General features: G+C 43.7%; 2 protein-coding genes across 3 annotated transcripts in view; both read left to right on the top strand.

Annotated features, from left to right (window-relative positions):
- The first annotated feature begins 1,089 nt into the window (after window positions 1–1,089).
- On the top strand, window positions 1,090–5,055 carry LOC104057515 (guanine nucleotide-binding protein G(I)/G(S)/G(O) subunit gamma-11). The gene is made up of 2 exons (XM_054059894.1): window positions 1,090–1,579; window positions 4,608–5,055. The coding sequence occupies exons 1-2, from the start codon at window positions 1,484–1,486 to the stop codon at window positions 4,731–4,733; spliced, it is 222 nt and encodes a 73-aa protein (XP_053915869.1). The 5' UTR covers window positions 1,090–1,483; the 3' UTR covers window positions 4,734–5,055.
- A 60-nt stretch (window positions 5,056–5,115) lies between these two features.
- The window catches only part of LOC104057514 (probable acyl-CoA dehydrogenase 6), an 82,508-nt gene continuing 64,997 nt past the window's right edge, over window positions 5,116–22,626 (top strand). Inside the window, exons 1-2 of one of the 2 annotated variants that reach the window (XM_054059888.1) lie at window positions 5,116–5,274; window positions 19,289–19,409. In XM_054059888.1, coding sequence (XP_053915863.1) covers window positions 5,158–5,274; window positions 19,289–19,409 — 238 coding nt within the window. In that variant the 5' untranslated portion in view covers window positions 5,116–5,157. Of the gene's footprint in view, window positions 5,275–18,959; window positions 18,987–19,288; window positions 19,410–22,626 lie in introns of those variants that run through there. The other variant, XM_054059889.1, reaches the window with a different exon arrangement.

Below are 22,626 nucleotides of genomic sequence, written 5' to 3'. Positions count from 1 at the left end.
GGCCTGCCCGGATGACCTCAAGTAACCCCAGGGCCTACCTGGATGGCCTCAAGTAACCCCAGGGCCTGCCCGGATGACCCCTAGTGACCCCAGGGCCTGCCTGGATGACCTCAAGTAACCCCATGGCCTACCTGGATGACCCCTAGTGACCCCAGGGCCTGCCCAGATGATCTCAAGTAACCCCTGGGCCTGCCTGGATGACCCCTAGTGACCCCAGGGCTTGCCCAGATGACCTCAAGTAACCCCTGGACCTGCCTGGATGACCCCTAGTGCTTACATAGTGTAAGCAGCTGCTTACGTCTGGTGAGTGGGGAGAGAAGGAGAAATGAGTGTCTTTAAGGGAAAAAGCCAGGGGTGGAAAGAGGGAGGAGCAACTGCCATAGGAGCCTATTAAGTGCCAGATGACTGAAGGTCTCATCCAGGCCTGCAGCTTTCTTCAGTATAATAGGATTCTGCCTCCACTGGTATTACAGGAAAAGTGGCTGCTGTGATCAGAGATGCTAGGTGCTGTGCAAACAGGCGTGGAGGGTCCACCGTGTTCCAAAGGGGATGGACCTCTGTTGGAATCTAGACCTCAAAAGTATATGCAACCACAGGAGAATGGCCTAGTTCCTTTTTGTGTTTTCTGTATCCATTGCTTCTCTTACAGAGAGCACCCCATCCTCAACACCCATCATAATTCCATGACCCCAGAGAAGCTTTGTGCAGGCCAGGCATGACATCCCTCTCATAAGAGATGCAATTCTGCTTTGCAGAAATACCTACCAACACAAGTTGCTCTATCTGCCATCAACAGCCTGGCTGCCTGCTGGGACACTTGACCTCAGAGCCATTCCGTCCCCTTTCTACGTTTTAGTCCACTGCATTCGTAGTTCCAATGCATTAGGATTGAGGAATGGTCCCATGCAACCCATCTGCAGCTGCCCGGCAGAGGAGTGCAGAGCCCGGGGAGGCCGGTGGCACAGGCAAGCAAGAATCCTTGCAAGGGACGGGAGGAGCGGAAGGAGGTGGCAGGGGAAGAAAGACCACACCGCTGGGCCAAAACACCCGGCTGGCGTCGCCGCGTTCGCCCCAGCGGTGGCAGAGGCATTGGAGAGGGAGGCCAGCACCGGCGGGTGGCTGCGGCTCTCCGCTCCGTGTGAACGCCCCGGCAGCGGGGCCGGGACAGCGGCGTCGTCACCGGTCCGTGCCCAAAGCGACCCCGACGGCGTCCCCGAAAGAGCCGGGGGTCCCCGGGGTGGCGGCTCCCCCTGCCCCGCCGCCCACTCTAATCCGGTTAGAGGGGATTAGCGCTGCGGTTTAAAGGCCGGGGCGGCACGGGGCAGGGGTGCCGGGCGCCTCGGAGAGGAGGCGGCCAGCAGCGGGGCAGCGCGGTGCGAGTGCGCCCGGGGGCGGGCAGGGGGCGGCCGAGCCACCGCTCGGGGGCTCCGGCCCCGCGCCGACCGCCAGCAGCCCTCCGTCCTCCGGCCGCGCTGCCGAGACGATGCCGGCCATCAACATCGAGGACCTGAGCGAGAAGGACAAACTGAAAATGGAAGTGGAGCAGCTCCGGAAAGAAGTGAAGCTGGAGAGGCAGCCGGTGAGCCGGAGCGGGGAGAAGCCCGAGCCTCGCCGGGACGGGCTGCGGGGCGGGAGCCACGACCCGGGGCAGCCTCGGCTCTTTGGGGACACAGCAGCTTGCGCCGTCGGGGTCCGGACGCCCCGCTTTGGGGGCAGGGACCGGTGACGGCGACACCGCCGCTAGCACCGTGCGGGAGCGCCGGTGGCCGTGGAGCGAGGGAAGGAGCCACCGCCCCGGGGTGACGGGGCCGCCGGCTGCGGGGGCTCTGCTGCGTTTGGCACCCCTTGGCTTCCTCTGCCTTGCGGGTCCCTGGAGCCTAGTGCTAGCGCCAGCCGGCCTTGCCTGGCGAGGGAGGAGCGCGTCCATCTCTGCTCCCCTCTTCTGAAAGCGCTGGGATCTGCCAGGGCCAGGTGCTGTGCGGGGGGGGGGAAGCCCTGATGCTCCGCTCCATGCATCCCCTCGGGGGCTGCGCCGCTCCTTGCTCCGTCCCGTCCCGCAGCGCTCCCTGCCCCGTCCCGTCGGGGACACTGTGATTGTTCCTTTCCACAGAGTAAGCGGTGTCCTGTGGATGTATTTTTGCACCTTTTCTAAAGATAAAAAAGATGCAGAACTGATCTAGCTCCATGATAAAACTACTATTACTTTTCTTTCTTATTCTGCATGCCAGCAGAAGCAAACTACATCTAAGTAAACATTTCTAGTTAGGACTAAAAATACATTTAGATTTGGGAATCATTAGTAATGATGCTACAGGTCTAGGTGTTTGGGCTAGAAATAAGAAAGCCACAGTTATGTTTTAGCTGTCAGTTAGGTAACAGCGATTGTAGATGTTATGGTAAAATATAAAGTTGCAGCAGTACCGAGGGCTCTGCATCCAGGTAGTATAGATAACTACGTCACTCCTCAGAGAGTTCCCAAGCAACTGGAATATACTCTGTAGAATGTACAACTTTTTTAATTTTCATAATAATTACTACTTTAATTTCTTGTATAAATATTTGAAATAAACCAAAAGCCTGACCACTTCAGGGAAATGGATGTTTTCAAGTCATCAGCAGTAAAGCACAGACAACATCCTAAGTTTTACCAGTGCATAATAACTGAAGTTTCACTGTGAGAATTAAATCTGTGCTGTAGTTGTCACAGTCTCCTGGTATTTGTATAGGTGTTACAAGGAGAGGGAAATGCAGAAGGCACACTTCTGTTGTCACTAAAAGTAAAAACTTCTAGCCAAAGATTTCTTGATTCCTTCTCATACCTTTATAGCACAAAGTAGAGATATCCTTTTGAATAATTTTTGAATGAATAAAAATGTCTGCATGTGTATTTAAGTTGACAATTGTTTTCTCATATATGAAAGAGATCCTAATAGTGCTGACTGAAGTAAAATAATCGGCAGTCCTCCATATTCTTTGGAGCACACCTATACTATAGAGTAAGGTGCCCCAATTTAAATGAACAAGTTTGCAAGGCACAGAAGAGCAAGGTGTGTAATGGGATTTGCAGGTCCAAATTCTTATCTGCTGTAAGGCAGCTAGAGGTAGTTAGACCTTCTTTAACAGAGAATTAACTCTGGCTTTGTTCTGATGTCTTAAATCTTAGTTTTGCACAGGCCGTGCTCTGTTGGTTTGTGATACAGCAGGTGAATTCATTGGTTCTCATAATTTTACCTATGGAGTAAAATATGATTAACAAAGAAGGCAAGGAGCCTTAAATTAGAAATACTAGTCATCTAGTGGCCTAGCCAACAGCTGGTTCTTGCTGCTGACTCTGCACCATTGTGCCTCCGCAGGGATTGCGGGCAGGAAGGGAGGAGGTAGGGACAGAGCCAGGAGCGTGTCCTCAGACATGTCAGGTGTTTGAGTACCTAAAGACAATTTCTGCTGACATAGGCAAAGAAAACAGATCTGCGTGGACAAAGATCCTCTGGAGCTGGAGAGATTTGCTTGTACACTCTCAGGATCCTTAGACCCTGTTACTACATGTGCTGCATGTGCTCCTGTCTCAGTGAACACAAACTAAATCCATTTCTTCTTCACAGGCGGGTTCTGCACAGGCTTACCTACATCAGTGCTAGTTTGCTGTGAAAGTCATGCAACACATCATGCGTATTGTGTTCTCTCAAAACACAACAGGTTGTTTTATTTACTGTTGTTCAAAATAGCCCTAGGTAACCTGTAAGTAAATTGTCTTTCCCAGTCAGATCTTTATTACCATTCAAGACACATGGTTGCTATTATAGCACCTTACCTATTAAAGGTAAGAATTTATATTAGTGCTGAAAAATTGTAACTTAATGTTTCGTTTGGGAAAAAATGGAACATCATAAGCACTTGAAAAGAATTGAAAGTTACTGATCCTGAACCCATTGACCATTAAGTCATGCTGATGCTGAGAGCAGTGTGATTTGCAGCTTAATAAAAATATATTGGCTAGTTTAAAAATAAATGCAAGTTTAACTGTGCAGCAACAGCTGTTCTGAGTGGCATATACATTCCTAGTAATACTTGCATGTTCTATGAATATGAGGCTGTGAAAAAGTGGAAGGAAGCTGGGTCTGTACATGCTTAGTGCTGGCTTCTGTGGTCAGATCTTCTGTGACCTTCCAATACCTGAAGGGGCTACAAGAAAGCTTGGGAGGAACTGTTTATAAAAGCTTGTAGCGAGAGCACTAGGGGCAATGGGTATAAACTGGATAGGGGTAGATTTAGACTAGACATAGGAGGAATTTCTTCACCATGAGAGTGGTGAGTCACTGCCATAGGCTGCCCAGGGAAGCTGTGGCTGCCCCATCCCTGGAGGTGTTCAAGGCAGGGTTGGATGGGGCCTTGGGCAGCCTGATCCAGTGGGAGGTGTCCCTGCCGATGGCAGGGGGTGGAACTGGATGATCTTTAAGGTCCCTTCCAACCCAAACTATTCTATGATTCTATGATTTGGCGGGAAGGTAAATAAGAGAGAGAAGGATGCGATTCTGCTGTTTTGCTATTCCGATGTGCGCAGTTTGCTCTGGCCGTAACGCAGCCACTTCTCTGTTTTTTCACCCCAGGTCTCCAAGTGCTCCGAAGAGATCAAGAACTACATCGAGGAGCGGTCGGGTGAGGACCCGCTGGTGAAGGGGGTTCCCGAGGACAAGAACCCCTTCAAGGAGAAGGGAGGCTGTGTCATCGCTTAGGAAAACGAACCCAGCGCCTGCCTGCGGCGCAGACGCTCTCCTCGTACCCGTAGGGAGTCACTAGCGTGTCCCCACCGTCGCCGGTCCTTGTCGAACGAGCACAGGAGCGGATTTCTCTCGTCTGTTTGTTTGGTTGGTTTTTTTTTTTTCTCCTTCCAGAAATAAAGAAAGCAACCCGGAGGCAGCCGAGCCCCGGGCAGGGCCGGCTGTCCCTCTGCCTCCCCCGCGGCCGGGACGGCTCCCGCCGCGTCCGCTTTCGCCACCCGCTTGCCGGTTGCTTCACGGCTGTTCGTTGCCATTAAAGAATAATCTTTCCTGTAAACCGAGAGCCTGCTTGCTGCGGGGCAGAGGAGCCGGGGGCGGGCCGGGCCGGGGCGGCGCCCCGCGATAAAGCGAGGTGTCCCGAATCGGAGCGTGGGAAGCGATGGCGGCCGCGGCGCTGCGAGGCGGGCGGCGCTGGGGCCGGGGCTGGGCGGCCGCGGGGCGCCGGGCCGCGGGGGGGTCCGCGCAGCTCCGCGACATGCGGGCGGCCCTCCGCAAGGTACCGCGGGGCGGGAGCGCGGCGGGGCCTTGCGGGCACTGAGCCGCCCGCAGAGGCTCAGGATGGGTTGGCTGAAGTGGGCTTCCCCGAAGCGAAACCACGTGCGGGTGCGGGGCTGCTCGGTGCGGGGCGGCTCCGTGCGCGATTCGGTCTCGCCGCGCCGCCCGCGGCTGCCGAAGCCGAGGTGAAGGTCAGTTCGCGTGCGCAGAGAGCGAGAAAAGGCAGAACGGAGCGTTTGTGCCGCTGCGCTAATTTTAGAAGGGAAGTCACGGGACGTTCCTGTAAAACTGCATGGCAAAGGCAGCGGGAAGGAGGCGCTTCTGGTGCGGTGAGGTGCGAGTTGAGTGCCAAGTGACAGCCGCTGGTGGTGGGACGGGCGAACCCTCCCAACGGTGAGGTCAGTGCCACCTGGAAAGGCTGTGATTTAATCAAGCACATCTGCCAAAGTCAGGGAATCCACGGTTTGGAGGTAGGAAACCCTGGTGGGGTTGTGGTCAGCACTGCATGAGAGACCTTTAAACCGTGACCTGATGGGGACAGCGCTGAAGCGTGGTACCTCCTGCAAGGAGTAAACAGCATTGTGGTGGCAGCCAGGGACCAACGCGCAGGGTGTGCGCTCAGAGGTGGGCGTCACGCAGGGTGAGGACTTGTCCCTCGTTTAGCTGTCGGTGAGTTCACAAACCCTCACTGTTGCTGCAGTGCTTTCCTGGAAAAAACACACGCACTGGATTGCCAGATACACACATTTATACGACTTTGGATTTGGGCTGACATATCTTTCTAAAATTTTTACATATTTTTAAAATTACTCAAGAAATCCCTATGTTTTCATGGATAAAATTAACTTTTTCCAAATTTCACCCCTAAAAAATTTACAGTAAGTAACATAAACATAGTTTTAGCGTTGTCCTATATGTTACAAAATGCTCATGTAGCATTTATTTTAGATTCTATCTGATCATATAGAAAAAGAAATGGCCAGCTTGCGTCAAATCCAATCCGATGTTGTTCACCCCAGACCTTCTAGCAATCAATGTTAATTTTGGCTTAAGTCAGACCTGTCCCCAGTGATTTCAGATAAACTGAAAAGTAAAGACGTTGGGAGAGAATGACCACTCAGGATCTGTAACATGATTTAAGTTTACCTGCAGTATAGTTTAGGCATTCTTTACTCTAACTAAATGCAGATGCAACTACTAGAGAAATCAGAGGAATAAGCAGTGCAATTCTGTGAGTAAGAACTGTTATTTTATTGTCTCCATTAATTTTATTTTTTAATCTATTAAATTAATATCCTCTAAATGGTCTGTAATTTTCCAATTGTTCTGAGCAGGATGAGGAAGAGACTCTCATAATTCCAGGGGGCTGTTTTTAGCAAGGGTATTGAAATAAGCTTGTGAGTGGTTTCCTTTACAACTTTATAGGTCACCGCCCTTCCTCTTGGAAGTGGAAAACGTAACTTTTCCTTAACTTTTTAACAATATGTGCAGTGCAGTGGTATCCTACAGCTTGCTACAGCAATGGTATTATAACTGGCTTGAAGAAAAAAACCATTAAACCTACTCTCTATGTGCATATGCTTTACAGTATGCGTGTACATGTAGGATATATACATGCTGTTCATTTTTCTTCTCTTCTGGCATTTGTAGGAAAAAGCTTTGGGAAGTAGGTTTGAAAAGTATTGGCATGTATTTTGGTGGAATTGCATGTTACGTAAATGAGTTTCCATTTTATATCCAGTGGTCCCTTGGTCCTGTTAAGGTGTGTTACACCTCTGTAGGGTAAAGGGGATTTTCCCTGTGACAGTGACAGTCCACCAAAGGACGCTGCCACCTTATTTGCCACTCTTGGCTTGTATGTCATAATTTTATGTTTATTAATATATGTATTTTTACAAAAATTGAAGGCTCTACATATTAGAGCATGTAGGACCTGAATTAAATATTGGCATTCACTTTAAGTTTCTGGTCAAATTATTGTAAATTCTCTGTCAAAAGCATACAGCGCTTTTTGACTTTCTGCAAAATACTGAAGTGACCACTGTTGCCACTGGAGCATCTTGGAAGGAGCTGGTTTATTTGTCTTTGTAGCAAATTGTAAAAACCAATAACAGAACCGCAAAGTAGATGGCTGCTGGTATTACAAATATATCACTTAAAAGTTAATTTCTCACTACATTGGGAGGGAAGAAAGACAAGCTGAACCTGCAAAATACATGACCTGCACCTGTAGTTTAAAAAACTCATTTATCGTGCACATAAGGTAAAAGTTTCAGGAAGGAGGCCGTTAAAAAAAGTGACATTGGTAAGGCTCACAGAAGGGCTGAGTGCCCTTCTGTCTAAGGGAAGCAAAATGTATTCTCAGATTCTGGGGTATTTGCAATAGCCTTTGCTATGTTGTGTCTGACACAAACATTATGTTAACATTTAGGGGCTTGTTCTTTTGCTAGTATAGATAGACACAGGAATACCCTTTACTACTGCCAAGAATTTTTGGTGGTAATTTAACAGAGAGGAAATTTTCATAATTGATTTTTGTTATTATTGGAAGGGGCAGCTGGGGTATACCACTGTTATAAGAGGAGCCATCAAATACATGAATTAGTACCCTGCCAAGAGTTGCTTTTAGGTCAGTTTAGGAGTGTGGAGAGAAAAGAAATAAGCTTCAGCAGAGTTGAGCAAGCTCTGTAAAAAGCTTTTTCTCATAATCAGAAAAATGTCACTTACTACATAATGAAGCATTTATACATTAAAAATGCAGTAAAGACCATTTTAGGAGCAATACTCTTATTTGTCACTTAGTGTCAAACTAATGCACATATTTGAGATTGCAGTTGCTGTGTCCAAAGGTTGCATTGTTTTCCTACCCCATATTCACGTTAGAACGATTTGCCACTGTATCTAGTCAGATTTCTTAATTAGAGTCTTCTATGAGGAGAACTGGGCCTAAGGGATATTTTTGTTGTTCAGGTCTATTACCTAACCTGACTGGGTTAGGCAATAGAGTTACACATTTCTGACAGCTCAAATAATATCTTAATAAGCAGTTTATGACTGAGCAAATGTCTGGGGATTATAAGGATTTTGCCATGACTGTTCAGAAAATGTAACTTTGCTTAAATCTTCTTAGGTCATGTTTGCTTGGAAACATGCAATTAAATCTCTCCTCCTGCCCATGTGCCCATACTAATGAATGCAACATCTTCCAGACAGGTGTCAGGGTCCTCTGAATGCCCGTCTGTATTTCAGCTTGTCTTGCTCTGGACTTCGACTTTCTGGGAGATTTGGTTTTTTCCTCTCTCTGATTGGATTCTGAAGGAGCATGAAAACCTACATCCAGCTCCAGTCCTAGAAGATGAAATTTAATAGATGAATGCTGATAAATTACACAAATAGACTTCCAGATTTCTGTACTTGGTGTGCTGCCATGCAGTTAGGCTTGTGCATCTGGACAGCAACTGTTGTATTTTCAGTGTCCTTTAAGAACCGAAGATCCCTGGTCACTCGCCCTGGTAGCACCACCTGAGCTGTGTGTTCCCTCAGCTGGATTTCAATGACTAGGTTTTAACTTCTCATTAACAAATAAGAGCATTACTTTCTCTGTAGGAACAAGTCAGGACAAGCTTGGCAATTTTAGGTATTTCCAGAAATGCTATTATATCTGCAATCTGCTGTTTTATATTTGGCAGCCTTCAAATTATGCTATCTAAACTTGATGTTGAGCAAACTGGTGCAGGCAGCATGCTGCATTCCCAAAAGTGCCATAAGTGTCTGAAACTGTGAGATACCAAGATCCTAAGGAGAAGGGAGTGGAGAAGCTGAATTGTTGCACCTGAAGTTGTTCTTTTGTCAGAGATGTTCTGCTCCCTGCCCACGCTGCTTGCCAGGCCATGTGAGGAGACTGTACTCCATGAAGGATAAAGGACAGAAAGGCTGGAATATGGAGTATGCTCGGATGCGCTCTTGGCCATGCCTGCTGGTGTCTGGTCCCTGGCACAGCTGCAGAACTGGCAGGATATTGTTTGTCAACAGGAGCCTTTTTTTTCCCTGTCAGCATCACCCAAACCTACTCTGCAGAGGAGGCTGGATTGGAGAAATGCTGAAGTGTTTGGGAACAGAACACTTTTGGAAGGGTTTCTCAGAGGCAGGTCCTTGTGACCCGTTGTCACAAGTATTGCTGTTAGAGTGTACATGGGGATAAGACCAATGGTATGTGTTGCGATTACGTTTTCAAAGGAAGAAAAGGAAATTAGAAACTACTCTCTTGAGAAGAAACAAAACTTTGCTGGGAAAGCTGGTAAAGTCCTGGAGAAAGATCACCTAGTTTGGAGAGAAATGTGGGACATTTTATTTCAGCTTAGCTTTTTCCCAGCCATGCGAAAAAAAAAGAAAAGGAAAGTAGAAGGAGCTTGAATAAAAATGTTTCATATGATGCTGGAGCAATACAATAAGCAGATCCTGTGTAAGTTTCTTGTGGTTCAGATGACAGTCCAAATATTTAGCTAATAATTCAGTATTATGAAGTGGCAGATGTTCAGTGAGGTCAGCTGGTTTAATCCATGAAGATACCTCAAACATACTTGCTACTTGGCTGATACGGTGATGAGTATAGGTTAAGTGCCAGCACATGTATAAACTGACATAAGCTGCCGGTCTGTCATGGGTCCCCATCTAGTTTGGCATGTACAGAACCATTCTGTGAAAACAGTCCCAGAGAATATTTTTTCCTCTTTCAGTGATGTGAGACAAAGAAAAGGTGAGAACAGCAATAAAGTTAGGATCCTAGGGCTGAATATTTTCTCATGTATTTAAAGGATTCAGTCCTGATGTGGGCCTCTTGGGTGCCATCAGTAAACCATGTCTTATGTCCAGGACTATTTCTCTAGGTACAGGTGTGTCAGTGCAGATATCCTAGAAGTATGACAGCATGCCTTGGTTGCCACTTGTGGTCCTGTGGTGAAAAGCATCAATGAACATTGGAAGCTCTGCTAATGGAGACAGATGTCTTAAGGAAAGAAATCCATGAGTCCAGATGAAGGGCATAGACCAGTCAGCATTTGGTGCAACGCTGCTCAACAAAGCCAAGCTCTCCAACTGTTAGCCAGTTTTCAGGTTGTACTTCTGCCTAGGTACTGCATAAAGCCCTAGGCAGATCTCCCAGCCTTCCTAAATGCTTGTCTGAGCTTAGCACCTAGACTGACATGGCACACATTTTTTGCCCTTGTAGGACTACCATCATTTGTTCTCACTAATTCTATGTTCCATGTATGCCAGACCAGAGAAAAAAAAACCCCGAAGTCTTCGCCTATTATATTGTAAAAGTGTGTAGTTTGTGCTTATTCTTGTTGCTTCTGGGATGAGGCCTCTAGTTGAAGGTCAAGCTGACTGGGACAGTCCCATGTTGTACTTCTTGTGGGAGGGAAGAAGTGGTGAGATTAAAAGATTAGTGGTAAGATTAAAATTGTGAAATTGTACTTTCTGGGGATTGGTGCTGTCGACAGACTCACAGGGCACCTGGAGAGGTTCCTTCATTACCAAATACAAAGAATTGCACTTCTTGTGAACAGAAGCTTTGGTTGCTATTGATGATTCTGAACCCTGTCAGTCAATTGATGACTGGTTGGAGGTAGGAAGGTGGATTTCTTTGAGATATTTTTCCCTCCACAATGATGCCACGTGCACATGTGGTTCTTGTTGAAAAAGAACTTGGGGTACCACAAGGCTTAAAACCCATGGCACCGAGTATTGAATAAGAAATGCTATCTTGATGGCATGTTGTTTGCCCACTGTGATGCAGTTGAATGGAAGATGTAGTAGGTACTACCAACAGAGAGGTAGCTTAAGTAAAATAAAATCTGCATGTCCTCAAAGGAGAGGAGGTGAGAAATTCCGTGGGACTAAACACAGAACTGATTTGATTGTCTGATCTCAGGAGGCTTTGCAGATGAGTTCGTGTTCTTCTCTGCTGGGAAACAGATCTCAGTATGGTAGCTGCAGTTCTTGGACACCAGACTGGGAAGCAGTTTTGGGATCCTTACTTTTCCACCATAGGGCAGTTGAAGGGGTTGTGACTGGGAGTGTGCAGGAACAGCCAAGACACTCAGATCTATACAGGAGGTATTTCCTTATGCAGCTATCCTGGGATGAAGGAGACAGGGAAGAAGAAAGGGTTGGCTAGCACCATGTGAATCTTTCCCCAACTGGAGCTGGTCTTCCAGCATCTCATTTTTCAGGGAAAGGTTAAGGTACACCCAGATCGCAGTCCTGGACTGGGCCTTTTATTTTCGTAGTATGGTGATGATGTGTGCCCTCTGCTTCCATGGCATATGTCAGCAGCTGCACAGGGTGGAAGGGCAGTGCATGCTTCCACACTTCTTGGCGGAGTTATAAGTTTTTTAATTTTTGGGGGCTCTTGGTCAATGAGAAGTTTAGCATGACCTGGCAATGCGTGCTTGCAGCCCAGAAGGCCAACCATAACCTGAGCTGCATCAAAAGAAGTGTGACCAGCAGGACAAGGGAAGTGATTCTGCCCCTCTATTCCTCTCTTGCAAGACCTCACCTGGAATAGTGCATTCAGCTCTGGAGCCCCCCACAGAAGAAGGACATAGACCTGTTGGACAGAGTCTAGAGGAGGACCACAAAGGTCAACAGAGGGCTGGAGCACCTCTCTTTTGAAGACAGACTGAGAAAGTTGAGGTTGTTTAGCCTGGAGAAGAGAAGTCTTGGGGGAGACCTTATAGCAGCCTTTCAGGACTTACAGGGGGTCTGCAGGAAAGCTAGAGAGGGATTCTTTTTCAGGGAGTGCAGTGATAGGACTAGGCGTAATGGTTTTAAGCTGAAAGAGGGGAGATTTAGATTAAATACTAGGAAGAAATTTATGGTTGATTCAGGGTTTGGGTTTTTTTCTCTCCTGAAATAGAAAGGGTTATGAGATGTATGGAACCAAAATATTTGCAGTATTGGAAGAAATTTATGGTTGATTCAGGGTTTGGGTTTTTTTCTCTCCTGAAATAGAAAGGGTTATGAGATGTATGGAACCAAAATATTTGCAGTATTGAAATTTCTGAACCAATAATCAACTTTACTTTATGTATTATGTATGTTGTGAGGAACTGTGTTGCAGTGAAAGGGAAGAAACGCAATAATTTAAACAGAAGTGTGTCTAGTTACTGCCAAGTGAACAGACCAGACAAAATCGCAGAATGCTTGTGAAGTGCATGCTTTTTTTCTGAAAATCAGATTTCATTAAAATAAATGAGGACAAGTTAAGTTTTATTGTATTATGAGATGCTGCCAACTCTTATATTATAGTGTTTTTCCCTCTGCTATTTTTCTATTTCCTTTGAGAAAGGGAAATTTCATCAAGTAACTGTTCCTGTACTTGCTGATCACTGCAGTCTTTGGTACCCAGTGCTGCAGCAGACTGCATGGTTCTTTTGTTCCCTGTGGCATGGCTTAATTGAAGGCACAAAATGGAATTGTGGTGCTATAGTTAATATTTTTTAATATATATCTTCCCATTTCAGCCATATATTTTCCAGCACTCAGGACTTTTTTTCTGCTTTTCTCTTCTATGGACCTACTGAATATTGGTTTTAAATCCAGTGGAGGCTTCTCTGGAAGCTTGACTCTGGCCACAGCTATGTGCAGTGGCAGTGGAGAAACCCAGACATGAGCCAAGCCTGTTCACCCTCGCTTTGCAGCAATGAACAAAGTAGAAGTATCCTGAAGATACCCAAGGCACTAGTGATGACATGTTGTCTGCCCCTTTGAACGAGCTTTTTAGTGCTAAGCTAGAATTGCTTTTTTTCCTTATATCTTAATGTCTCAAGTTTTTATACCACGCACTGGGAAAGTGAAAAGAGGAAAGTGAAACAACCTGAAATCTGTGTATATTTACAACTAAACGTGCACGCAGGAACAGAGTAGGTTGAGGAAGAGTTATATGTACTTATCTGATATGGTTGACTCGTCTCTTCATTCTGTCATGTGTATATTACATTTACAAGTAAAATAAAAGATCAGCAATGCAGTCCGTAGAAAAAGGGAGTGATGAGCCATGGAGACCATTGTCAGCCAGGTACTGCAGTGGTCCTAACCTTATGTCTGTGCGTTGCCACCAAGGCAAAGGGTCTGGCAATGCATTTAAATAGGGTAAGTGGAACCATTATTTTGCTTTTCAACATCTGTTTAAAGTTTTTATGTATGGAACTTAAAAAAATTTAAACACATTCTCTAGATTCATTGCTACTAGCTTTAAAGATTCAGTTTGGGAAGATACTTAAATACTGTGGGTTTTTTTCCCCGCTGTTTTCTCCATGTTCTTCATGCTACATTCACATTATTTAGTATCTTGATGATGGCTTGAAAATATTGAGACTTTAGAAGGAACTGTTGCCTATATTATAATTTTAGAACTCGTTGGTTTGAGGTTTGCAAAATGAATCATGCTGTTTTAAAACACTTAGGTCAAAATTGCTTCATTTTTGTTCTTTATTCAAATTATTTGGATATTCTGCTTTTTCTGCTTTTAGAGATTTTTTCTTTTCTGCCAACTGTTTTTCATGGGGTCGTGAAATGGATATCTGTGCTTAAATTGAACTTTTTCAGTCCAACCATGTATCATTGTGGAAAATGTTTTCTTGGCTTGTTCCCAGCAACGATCTGATGACAGCTCAGAGAACAGAAATATCCATATCATCGAGGCCCAGTACCAGATCCCATGATCAATAGGGCAAGTTCTTAGTAGCAACTCTTCGTAGACAGTTATTTTCCTAGGTGATGTGTTGTATGTTTGGCTGGGTATTCAAGTGTGAATACAGAATAAGAGGCACAGATTGTACCCAAATGCCAAATCTTCCCCTTTGTGAGCAAGAGGGATATTTGCCTTCCTCATGAAAAGGGGAGATGTGTTTTGTCAGTATCTAGGACCCCTTGTGTAGTGGTGAGTCATTTTTTTACATACATCTCCTAGGTGAGTCCTAACCAATAAAAGCGTGTGTGTTTTTATAACAGGAGGAGTGGGGGCTATCTGCCTTGTTTTAATTAGTATTGCCAAAAACATAACCAGCTTACAAAAAAGACAATCCGCAGAAAAAGGTCCTGCAAAACCTTCTGAAAACCTTTGTCTTGTGGTCTGAGAGGACCTGTGCAGGCTGTTGGGTGGCTGCTGGGATCCTGGCTGCCTTGCACCCACAAAGAGTGGGGTTTGGTGGCCAGATTTGGTAGCGCCTATTGGTGGCCCATGAGTTTGGCTACCTCAGCTCTGCCTTACGTACAGTGCTGAGTTGTCTTGCACTGTAGTAGTTCCTGGCAGAGGTTGGGAATAAAATTGCAAGGAGAAATGTGGTTTTATGAGCTGTTCACTATTTTCTTTAGTTATTGCTGGTATGGAAGGTAAAGTAAACTAGTCTGTTACCTCCTTCCTTTCAAGTCAGTGTTATGCTAATGTCTGGATATAATGGCCTGAGAAATGTCATTAGCAGTTTGTTGCTTTTTTATTTACCATTTTTGTTACATTAAAGATCCCAGTAATTGTGTCATCTTTGGTTATTATATAATAGAGCTAAGTGCAATTAATGTAACTTGATTTAAAGGAGAAAAAAAATGCTTCTCATAACATAGTATGGTACAGTTATGTGGCACCACTAAATCTATTTAATCTTCTTACTACAAAATACCTTTTTCTCAGACATTTTCTCTTGCTTTTCTAGTAAGTTAAGTCTAGTCTCATCTGTGTATAACTCACAGGGAGCTTTAGTAAGAATTTCTGTAATTTTGTAAGAATTGAGTTTATTGTTTTCTTTTCAAGGTTCATAATTTTGCAGATTGTGTGCTGAAATATACTGCCGCTGCAGAATAAGGGATGCTTGTAAGAGATATTGCCTGTAGAAGCAGTATGGCCTTTGATTGCTGTAAAGGTGATATATATACACACTCTGAGTACCGACATTAATTAAATGGCAGTTTCTGCTTTTGTAGAAATACAATATTTAATTTAGAATACAGTGAGAATTAGATGGCAATTGTGAATGTTTCTGAGCAGGTGCTGGTACAATATCAGCAGAAAATACTGAGCATTGTGTGAAGGAAAATCCCCAAATATGTGTTTTTTTGGTTCTTTTTCTCATTTAAATAGTGTACTAACTTCCAGTGGAAAATAATCAAAATGTGCAACTATCTGGCAATGTTTTGGGGACATATTTTCATTTCTCTGTTTAAGAGAAAAATTAAAGTAATCTATAACAAAAATAACCTGAATTTCTTTCTCTATTCCCTCCTCTCCACTTGCCCCCACCATTCCTGCCACCACATTTCACCGTTCCTGAACTGGAAGTTACAGGTGCTGTTTTCACAAAACTTTTGTCAAGAAGAATAACACTTTTATTTTTATTACCATCATTCAACACAAAGTGAGTTTGTTGGCTCAGTCCGTTTCCGACTGGGCAAATTTCCACAGTGCTTTTTTTTAAATAATTCATAGCTGATGCCATCCCTGAAGTCATTCTTTCAGAGGCTCCCTGGAGACCAGACCAAACTGCACTGGGATGTAGACTAAACCAAGGCTGCCTCCAGAGCCGAGTCCTTTAGGTTTGCATCCTCATAGTTCAGATGAAGCAGCCTGAGAAAAACACTGGCCCCATACATGAGACTTACTGTGCCCTCACCATCAGGAAAATAACAGAGATTCTCTTGTGGTTTGCTAGTACTTGATCAGCAGGTGGGAAAGAGATATGGCTCCTAAATTGTCTTTACATCTCAAGTGCCATTGAGATTTAGCCAGGTAGATCAGGTAAAAAGATGTCCTTTGTGGCTGAGAATGTCTGTCAGATAGCATCTGTGGTATGCCGTGTTAAAATATTTCTCCTGAGACAAGTTTTAGATCTTGTTGTAGTCAGTATCCTAGTGATGCAAGTCTAAATGCTATCACCCATGATTTCCACATTTCTTATGATAAAACGTATAAAAATAAACAATCCAGCTGCTCAGCTAGTTCTGAAAGCTCACTTTTGTGTATTTATCAAACACTGCATGTATACCTTATGAATTAGCCTAAGATGCTGCATAATTTGTGCCCACAGCTCATAGTGTTTGCTTCTTAAAGCTGTGTGCATTCAAAACACTTCAAAGTAATTCAAAGTTAATTAGTCAAGTCAAGATTTAAATTAATTCCAGTGAGAATGTTTGGTGGCACAGTTGTGGGGAACTGGCCAAAATAAAGGGGTAGGGGAAAATTAAATGGTTAGGTATGCATCATTATTTGACCTGCATCCACATAAACCTGTCTTTATGTTTTAAGGACACCTTCTGCAATTGCTTTTATTCCTTTAGTTGTTGTTGACTCGGCCCTTTGAAAATCTCTGTTTTAGCTTACCTGTATGTGAAGGGATGATAATATCCAGTAATCAGTACTGACACATTAGCCCATTGACCAGCACAGCAGTTCTCCAGCAACATGGCTTATGTTTGTGGTAGTACCAAATTCCCTCTCCCATTCAAGCCATCTGCCCTCTGATTGCCCCACAGCTGCTCCTCCCCACTGACTCTGTGCAATTATCTGAGGAAGTGTGTTTTTTGGAAGTTCATTTTGAGGATCGATACTTTTAAAGGAGGGAGGTTGCATGCCTGAAAGTAGGTTAGTTTGCTTAGGGTCTTACTTATGATTGTGAATAGCACATGTAATTTTTGCAAACAATTTGCATCTAAAGCATGAAAGCTTTTGACAGGACCTATTTAATTTCTTTGCAAAAATGCAGTTTAAAGTGCATGGTCCAGTGGCTAAGGAACAGCTGTAGATATCCATACCTGAACTGTGATATTAATTTTTTTATTGAATTTAGAGGTACTCACTGTTTATGTTTTCTTGGGTTTTTCTGTTGTGTCATGCAAAGAAGATCTTGTTTTTCTTAACACGGCAAATTTTGCTTGGTAATACCTAAATTTTGGCTTGGTTAAACAATTTTGAGTCTTATTCAAAGGCACAGGAGCAAGCAGGTTGTAATCTGTAGAAATCATGTAAAATAATTTCTCTCATGCCTTAGTCATTCTTCTGACTCCGTTTAACTTCAAAGGTAGGTTGTATGCAGGCTGTGAAACACTTGGCCCAGTGCGAGCCATAACGAGCACAAAACTCCGTTAGTACATTCACTTCATACTTTCGCCAAGATCCATCAAAACACTGGGATAACTTTCTGTATGTACTTCATAGTCTCCTTCAAGCGTTTCCTGTGATGTTGTCTGATGAGCATTAACCAGATAGTGCTACAATCACTCAAAAAGGTTTTTCACCACCTGTAACTCAACATTAAGGGTCAGTGTCTAAGAATCTGAGTGTCTGGTGTATGGCAATATAGAAGTTAAATACAGGCTATCCTAGATAGTGTCTTGGTGAGTATTTTGTTACTATGGATCATGAGGCCTACGTTATTCAGTGGAAGAGAGGAAAAGAAATGATAATTACGGACCGAGTTGAACATTCAGTATATAAGTTTCTCAGAATTTGGTGAGAGATGTGACAAAGCGATTTTTTCTGTTACCAGCAGTGAAGTATCCTTATTTCTGTGGCCAACTGGGTAGCAGAAAGCAGCCATATATGGGCTGAAATTCTCCGAAGAATGTGCAATAAATAGATAGCTCAGAAGAAGGCTCTGCAGGGTCTCATGACCACAGCAGTTTGGGACAGAGAGGAGTCTATTTCCAGCTCAAGAAATAGTTAGCACCACAGGACTTGTTTATTTAGTGTGGAGAAAGGACCAGATAATAAATTCTCTTTTTGTAAAACTGTGTAGCAGCAAACTTGTGGTTATGGAGTAAAGAGCATAACTTTCTATTGGAAAGTAATGTTTGTTTTGGTTAAATTGTTCTGGGGGAAGGAGGGTGGCTTTTGTGTTTTGCGTTTGGACCCCCTTGTGTGTCCCGACCCAAGTGCTCAGTGCATTTGGTGGCACAAGATTGGTTTATGGAGGTAGGCAGAGGTGGGCACTACATGACTGACTCCTTTAGGGAGCAAATGAGACCCTGTCTGCCTTGTGACAGGTTGACAGGCAACAGGGAGCAGGAACAAAGCAGCAGATGCGTGAACGCCTGGCGCACCCCATGGTATGGGGCTGTTTGACTCGGAGCCATCTCTGTTCAGGAGTTACTGACAGGCTTAGAGATTGGCTGCAGAACTGGAGGTTGCCCATTTTGCTCCCTTCCCATGGCTGTGGAAATCTAGGACTTAGTTGGGTGAATGTCCAACCTTTGTGCTCTGGAACCTGGAAGTGTTACTGAACATAGTGGCTGTACTCCAGATGTGTTTTGCTTGTAACATGTAGAAAGGAAGACAGCAGGCTGAATAGAGCAAGAGCAGTAGCTAGGCAGCTTAGGACATTGACTTCTGGAAAGTGTGCAGCAATAGCTCAGTTGAGAGTTGCCCAGGGACTAGACTTGGAAATATTATAAAACCTGGGCGGAGACTAGATATTTCCTGTATGTGCTTTGTCAGGTCTCAGGGAAGTCTAAATGCAGCCTCGACACAAGTGCTCTGAATAGCACTGATGCCCTTGAGACCATTTCAGGCAAAGGGGAGGGAAATAAGGTCTCACCTACTTGTCCGTCTTTTGTACCGTGTGTAGTCATCGTGAACACATCATCAGCCTTCTTTGGCAAAGTCCTTCTGAAGATATTCCAGATTTGCCTTCCTGTCACTTTCTAGAAACTATGCCCAAAAAGGTAACAAATGGTGAGGCAGGCCTGATGTTTTCGTAAGTCTTGGAGAGGCTGATGACTTTGTGTTGTAGCAGTTGTAATACTAAAATAATTATTTATATTTGCCTCGTTGCATCTGTGTAACAGTTGTAGGTTGATGGAGAATAAGGACATCCAACAAGAAGTAAGAAAACTAATGTGTTTTCAAAATTTTCCCTGGATGTTTTTTTGTCTTTTAAATTAAAGCTTTTAGGCAAATGTAGTTAAAGGTGTTTCTGTAGGCATGTCAGTGTTGATAATTTTTAAAATTTGTTTTTCAAATCTAGATCATTGACAAGGAGATTAATCCCTTTGTGGACAAGTGGGAAGAAGAAGGACAGTTCCCAGCACATAAAGTATTTAAAACCCTGGGACAGGCTGGATTCCTTGGTGTGGATAAGCCAACAGGTAGGAGAGTGTAATACTGCTGAGTATTGATGTTAATGGGGATAGGCTCATTCCATTATCTCAGATTGCTTTTGCCTCAGATCTAAATGTGGTTTGGAATTCAATGCAAAGTTTACTTATATTCCTCAGTCACAGGTTTGCTGGGTACCAACTGTGCAAATACAGAGAACAGCATTGCTGAGAGCTCACTTTGACATTCTCCTAAATATAAATGTTAAAAACGTGCGTGACTTATTTGAAAGGCAATGAAGTGAACATCACTTCAATTTGCAACATACAATCTGTGTAATGACTTTTCTTCTGGACCTGGACACATATGGAATAATCTCAATGTTCATTAAAGAAACCACAATTTGAAGGCATTGAAGTGTTTAAAATTCAACCTATTATATTTCCTTAACCTATAATCTCTGCATCATTGTGATGTTTTCTGTTTCAACATTCAGAGGATGAGGTTTATGCGGGTTTTAGCCATTATATCCTAGACTGTGTCTGAAGTGCACAATTCCAGCCCACAGAAGCATGTACAGAACAAGAAACTGATGATGCGCACAGCAAGGGCAGAACAAGTTTCATGTGTAGATATATGCACTGGTGAGGAAAAAAAAGAAGTCCAGAGAAATAGGAAGTATTTCTGCTCTTCAGCTGAAATACATATTCCCCTAGGAGTTTGGGGTTTTTTTTATGTGGTGTAATACATAGTTTTCATATGCTACTGTTATGTGTTTCTGTCAGAGTTCACTGGGTTCCCTGCCCCCCCCACCCCCCCCCCCCCCCCCCTTACTTGTGGTTAAAAAGTTCAAAACAAAAGCAAGTTTGTATAATCAAATGTTTAGCAATGATGGTGAATTCCATTCCAGAACAGCCCAAAGTGATAATATTTGAGCAGTTAACTGCAGATAATCATCTATACAGAGCAGCTCACACAACCTTAGCTGTGCCACACCACATTATTATGTTGCTAAGGGACAGGGTTTAACTGTGGAACAAATTATGTCCTTTTACCACTTAGTTTCAGAAGAAATCTTTCTACTTGAAAGGAACGTTCATATTCTTATACCTTCCAGTGTGGATTTTTTTTTTTTTTCTAGCCGTTCAGCTGTTAGAGCTCTCGGGACTGTTCGGCTGTGATTGTCTGGCAAATCCAATTAGGTCTGAGTATTTCTTTGCAGAAATGCTGACAGTTTGAGATTATATTTAAGATCCATTTAAGGCCAAATAGGATTACTAGGGGAGGGGAAAAGGACATCTCTGTCTTCTGCTATAATTGTTTGATAGGCAGATTTGAAATGTGTCTCAGTGGGGTCTCCTTCACACTGCTAATATTCATTGTGGTTGTAATAATGATGTATTGTATTGTTGCCAGATTGCAGCCCTGTTTTGTTGTTATATTCATTTTGGGACATGCAGGGGCCTCAGCTAATGTAAAGAACCTCAGTGCTGAGCATGCTGTGCATAGAACATTGTGGAGGTGGAAGCTTTGTATAATGCTTACAGAACAGCTAGGACAGGACGTAACTGCAGGGAAATCTAGCAAAGGGACTTGTGGAGGCCAAGATGGGCACAGAAGGCTGCGTGCATTGACTACACTTGTCATACTCATGATTAATAGTATTTTAGCCTTGGCTTTGACACTTGCATCTAGCTATTAATCTAATTTGTTGGGCCTTTACAGCTGCATTTTACGAAAGCTATACAAAGCCTGGATAAAATGATCAGCAATATGTATGTGGTCCTTCTCAGTTCATTTTCTGGAGCAAGGTATCGTTGGCTACAGAAAATGGACCAGCTCACTGGAAGATGCTGCCTTTGCAGCATTCAGCTGTGCAACAGAATGTCACCAGATCAAGCTTTGCTTTGTAATTGTATAACACCATTAGTTACATCCGGAAAGTATTGAAACTTTCTCATGATGTTAAGCGAAAGAGTCAGGTGTATAACAGCACAATTTCAGCAGCAAGACTTCAGCCAAGCCTGAAACTCTTCATCTTCTACACTTCCACAAAGTGCATATGCTGTTGTGTGATTAATATGTACTTGTAGCAGTAATTAAAATTAAGAGATGCCTATTATATTCTGCTCAGCTACTTCTATTACTCAGCTGCTGTGTGCAGAGGAAGAGAGGTCTTAAGAGATTTGAGGAAGCCAAGAGCTGCCAGGAGTCTTGGAAGGATATTGGGGGAGGTCCAGAGAAGAGAAGTTAAAGTGATTTGAGGAGAGGAATTGCGACACAGAGCCGTGAGAGTAACAACCTGCCCTACTTTCTCTTTCCAGCACAAAACAAAAATATAATTATCATGTTGTATACTTTCAAACCCAGATCATAAGGCATTCCATTTAACAAAGACTAATTCAAGTTAATTCACTTTAGTAGCAGCTGCAGTTTTGAAATGTAAGTCTTTCTGAATTTGTTTTCCAAGGTCATTGAGTAGAGTTCAGTTTTTTTCCTTTAAAATAATTTTGAAGCTTTCTGATGGGGCAGAAATGGGTCACAAACTTGTTTTGCTTAGATAGAAGGAAACATCTGTTGAAACTCAGTTTTGTTGAAACTGGACTTTTTCCTGTGTAAACACCATTCCCTTTATGAACAATGAGCTGCTTAATGGGAGTCAGATTTTTAAAAGAACATGCCTTACATGTGCCCTTATCATTGGAAACTTTCTCTGTGTGGAGAACTGTTTCGGGGCACTATTTGTATCTCAAAGGCTCCATCAGTTCCCACCATATGCAGCTGTGGGCTGCAGAATTGTCAAGGTTTTTCCTGAATATTTTTTCATAGTTATTTACAATTGAAGTGAATATTGGCTGTAGTACTGTAGTTCAGGATGTTTGGAGTGGTAATATAAACACTGTGGGGAAGACCCAGCCATACAACCATAACTGGAGAATCCTTAAGATGTTCCGTGCATTTAACTTTCTACAGTGTCTGTCAGTCCTCTGCCAGAGAAGGACATTTCTCTTTGAAACATTTTTCTGTTCTGATATTCTTTACGTGACTAAAATAGTGCATATGTTGATTTTTCTTGGGAAAAAGTATGTATTGTTGAGTTATATTAGGAAATTCTTCCTACCAGTAAACTACATTCTGAAAAAGTGAACATTGTTTATGTATAAAAAAGTGTATTTTTGCTCTGTGTGAAATGTGTTTTACAGAATCACTTGGTTTAGCCTGAAGTATTTAGTCAGAGGGGAAAAAAATCCCAACATGTCTATATAC

Source organism: Cuculus canorus, chromosome 2 (genome assembly GCF_017976375.1).
Source record: "Cuculus canorus isolate bCucCan1 chromosome 2, bCucCan1.pri, whole genome shotgun sequence".
In the NCBI taxonomy this organism is placed as follows: domain Eukaryota; kingdom Metazoa; phylum Chordata; class Aves; order Cuculiformes; family Cuculidae; genus Cuculus; species Cuculus canorus.
Note: the sequence above shows the minus strand (reverse complement) of the source record. Positions and strands in the feature narration are given on the sequence as shown.

Excerpts from the sequence above, each read along its gene's own strand:
- LOC104057515 (XM_054059894.1), top strand. The coding sequence starts at position 1,484 with ATGCCGGCCATCAACATCGAGGACCTGAGCGAGAAGGACAAACTGAAA. Across the intron at positions 1,580-4,607 it reads TGAAGCTGGAGAGGCAGCCG|GTCTCCAAGTGCTCCGAAGA; the intron begins GTGAGCCGGAGC and ends TTTTCACCCCAG.